Genomic DNA, 4,150 nt, shown 5'->3' with positions numbered 1-4,150 from the left:
AAGAATGAGAAAGTCTTTTTTTTCTTTTTCTTTTTTTAAAAAAAACTTTTGCCCCATATTCACTGCAGTACAGAGCATGCTCATAGCATCCGTTTAATGAATTATTTCTATACTAAGATCAGACACAAACTTGTTTCAACTTTTCCCTGCTCCATACGCTAATGATGTTCTTATGGCACATCCTATTTTATGACCTTAAAAAAAACAGAAATAATTGAAGACTGAAATGCAAAAAAAAAAAAAAGTGTCACAAGAATGCAAAATTAAGATTACCAGCTTCAGTAATGCTGACTCTACATTAAACTCTTTACATGTTGTTCAACATGCAAAACCTATTGTTATAAAATTTAAAGTGAAGTGTAAATTAACTAGTTTTGAAATAGATTAACAGTAATAATTCCACTTCAAAAAAAAAAAATCTAATAAATACTATATCAAGTATCTTCAGGAGAAAAAAATAACTTAATTTTAGTAGAAAGAAAAATAACTTAATTTTAGTAGATTTTGTTCAGTGCTATTTCCAATCACAGCAAAAAGGAAAAAAACAAACAAACAACTGATTAAGTAGAATAAGACCACAGTACCAAAGCCACTTATGTTCAAGATACAGTACTCTCCCACAACTTTCATATGTAACAGGTTCAGCAAAAATATTTTACAGTCGAGAAATTAGACTGAAAACAAAACCCAAAACTATAAATAGAAGCAAAATTTCACATTACATGTACATTCATAGTTTAAGAGATGAATAACAAGAGGAGGCTGTAACAAGTATATCCTGATTTTCTTTAAAAGAGAAAGTACTTATTTAAAAAAAATTAAAAAAATAATAAATCCCGTATTATTTATGTAGGTAGTGCTCAGTTTTTGGACCAGAGGGGAAGGCATTGGGAAATTTTTTCTTCATAAGATGAAATACAGTATTTTAAGCACAACTTTTAAAAATCTAACTCAGTGCTTCAAATTCATTTTAAAATAAACACTTAAGTTTCACAAAACAACTCCAGGAGTGTCAGGAAAGCTGGTGAAGCAACGCTAACACAGCGGAACAACATTCAAAACCCTCAGATATTATTATTAAATTCAGTCCTGTGTACGTGTACCTTGAATGGATAATCTGACTGGAAGGGAATAATCTGGTACTTACTGACATGCACAGACCAAAGGATGCTCTATTAGGCAAGCAATTGAGTTATTTGGAGTAAAACTGGTTATAGTTACAGGCAGCCTCAGTTTACAAACAAATTGAGAAAAAAAGAAAAAACAAACACCTAAAAATAACCCAAAAACCTCCCCTGAAAAGGTGGGACATGGGGGAAAAAGTTGGGCCATATTTTCCCTCCAGCGGTTTATGTTCATACTGCCCTGCCGAAACACAGGCAATTGCACAGAATTTGGGCCAGAGGGAATCATCAACTTGGTAAAAAAAAAAAAAAAAAAAAAAATTCCAAGCTGCTGATTTTAGCATAGCAGCATACTTTTCAGACAAGATAGCAGGGCATCTCCTCATACGCATGGTATGAGTTACCTTGAACTAAGAAACCCCAGGAGCCTAATATCAAGAGGGGTTATTTAGCCGCTTTAGGGCTGCTGTCCTCCCTAAGGGGGATGCAATCAGCCCCTGGGTATCGATACGGGAATGAAAATATTCACATATCATATGATTTTTCATATGTCCTGGTGTGCATCCTTCAACATTTCGGGAGTGAATACGCTGCAGACAGAAAAGAGTTTCTCCATCCACGTTTTATGCTCAAAAGCAGCTTTTTAGCAGGTCAGCCCAGGGAGGAAGATGGGTGGGAGGGAAAAATTTAAGTCAAATCCCAAGGCAAAAACTTCTCATTCAGATTTTAGGACCAACTGCAGAACTATACTAATATAATCAAGAGAATAAAAAATGACCAGTACCAATAGACACGGCCAAGAATCCTCAACCCCTTTTATAATTTAGGCCAATTTTAAGGTTTCATCTAGCTCTATAAAATAAGAGCACGTCCGCTTACTCTGCGATATACAGGCAAGTTTCTCTACAATGAAATGTATTTAAATCATAGTTCATCTCTTTGGATGTTTCTATGCAACACGCAGAGAGCATTAGGGGAGCTTAATGGAATCCAAATTTTTCTCTGGAATTTGCTGATAATCTTTTTTCAAACTAAAAAAAAAAACCCAACCCAAAATCAAAAAAAAAAACCCCAAAACCCTGACCACGAAGCAAGTACTTCCAGCATGAAAACAGATGCTAAATCATTGCAGAATTACTTAGATCATTTCACATTAATAATGTAACATGGGCGCGCAAGAGAAGACCTAAAGGACAGTGCTGGGAAGGGAGGGTGGCAGGGGATGGGGGGAGATGGAGAGATGGAAGGATTGCATTAAAAGGCCTCTGGAGTGTATACCTCTGCATCTTTTAAAGATCATATACCTGAAGTGAATATCACCAAAATAAAATAAAGCGGGGGGGGGAGGAATTAAAATTCAGATGCTGCCTTTTTTTCCTGTTTCGTTTTAAAAGGGCAGGGGGGGAATTTTAAAAAAAAAAACAAAAACATCACGCGTCTCAAACAACCAAGGACTTTACAAGGCCACAATGAAATTTGCGGATATGTCTGTACAAATCCCCAGACTGCGTGAACCGTCTCTCGCACCACTTGCACCCGTGGGGTTTCTCCCTAGTGTGCACGACCGCGTGGCGGCTGAGGTTGTGGGAATACTGGAAGCTCTTTCCACACTGGCCGCAGGTGTAGGGCTTCTCCCCCGAGTGAGTCCTCTCGTGCCTCTTTAACGTATACATGCAAGAAAAAGTCTTTCCGCAGAGGGTACAAGTGGGGACCGACCCGTCGGGGGACAAGCGGGTCCGGGAGCCGTCCTTGTCGCGGAAGTGAGAGCTCAGGTGCAGCTGAAGGATGTGCGGGCTCGGGAACACCTTGCTACAGAGGGGGCAAATGCAGATATGCCCAGGAGGCACGAGGACGCCCGAGGAGATGTCCGACGAATCCATGTCGTCCTCGCTCTCGTCTCGCTCTTGATCTATATCCTCCTCTCGGGCATGAGAGCTGCCATTCCCCGCGAACATGTGTCCTAACCCTGTCACTAGGCTTTTGGCTGAATTCCCAAAATGCTGACTCTCCGGACTCCTGGCTTCGCCGTCCTCCTGATCTGACAGCAAGTCTTGTTCATCTTTAACAAGTGGCTCGGTACCCTGCTGCTGGCTGTCGGAAGCCAGCTGTCCAAAGACATAGGAGGGGTGTAAGGAATCTCTCCCCGGCACGGGCTTGAAAGACAAATCCAGCGCGCAGTCCACATCACTCGAAGCCAGGGGATGGTTAACAGACCTTTGGGACAAAGGTCCTGTGGAACTATTGACATTAGCCTTTGTTTTTCCAGCTGCTGCGGCGCACGGTTCTGCCTCTGTCGGCACAGAGCTGACACTTATATGATCAGAGGACCAGGCGGGGTGACTGCTGACCTTTTCTTTGCCTGCTGCTCTCTCGTATTCTGCAACGCTGAATTTTTGTTTGTTTCCTGGGTCAAACTCGTGGACCAGGGGCACTCCGGCATCTAGAAAATGCTCCGCTTTCTCCAAACTAGCCGCTTCATCATTAATCTTCTCTTCCGAACATAATTCTTTATCTTTCAACTTGCCCTTGCAGACTTTCACAATGTCATACATGTGAAGGTAGCTAGCCGCAGCCAGCACATCTTCGACCGGGAGACTGTTGAATTCCAGCTTTCCCTCGTACATGAATTCGAGCAGCAGGCTGAAGGCAGGGGCTGTGACAATGTCACTGTTCAGATGCACAATATCCCTTTTGTCTAACTGGTCCCTGTAGAAAAGATGGAAGTACATACTGCAAGAGGCAAGAACGGCTCTGTGAGCTCTGAATTGAGCTTCTCCAACTAAAACAGTACAGTCACACAGGAAGCCCTGGTGACGCTGCTGACTCAGACACTGCAGCAACTGGCGGCTATGGTCTGGAAACTCCATTCTTCCTTCATAACCTGTTCAAAACAGGAAAAACTTGAATGCTACTGTAAACTAAAGCCTCCTAGCAGCTGTAACAAACAGATCGGCTTTTTGGTAACACAAGCCAAAGAAACAGCCTTGGAGATAACGTTTACTGTTAATTGTCTGTAATAGTTTTAT

The 4,150-nt window shown here is 41.5% G+C and overlaps 1 protein-coding gene across 1 annotated transcript; it reads right to left on the bottom strand.

Annotated features, from left to right (window-relative positions):
* Window positions 1-2,563: 2,563 nt before the first annotated feature.
* LOC104157765 (zinc finger and BTB domain-containing protein 18.2-like) lies at window positions 2,564-3,997 on the bottom strand. The gene has a single exon (XM_009695230.1). It carries the CDS (start codon window positions 3,989-3,991, stop codon window positions 2,564-2,566), a length of 1,428 nt encoding a protein of 475 aa, XP_009693532.1. The 5' UTR covers window positions 3,992-3,997.
* Window positions 3,998-4,150: the final 153 nt, after the last annotated feature.

The sequence above is a fragment of the Cariama cristata genome, unplaced genomic scaffold (assembly GCF_000690535.1).
Source record: "Cariama cristata isolate BGI_N322 unplaced genomic scaffold, ASM69053v1 scaffold20632, whole genome shotgun sequence".
Taxonomy (NCBI): domain Eukaryota; kingdom Metazoa; phylum Chordata; class Aves; order Cariamiformes; family Cariamidae; genus Cariama; species Cariama cristata.
The sequence above is the reverse complement of the archived record's forward strand: the minus strand, read 5'-3'. Positions and strand labels throughout refer to the sequence as shown.

Coding starts and splice junctions, on each gene's coding strand:
- LOC104157765 (XM_009695230.1), bottom strand. CDS start 3,991: ATGGAGTTTCCAGACCATAGCCGCCAGTTGCTGCAGTGTCTGAGTCAG.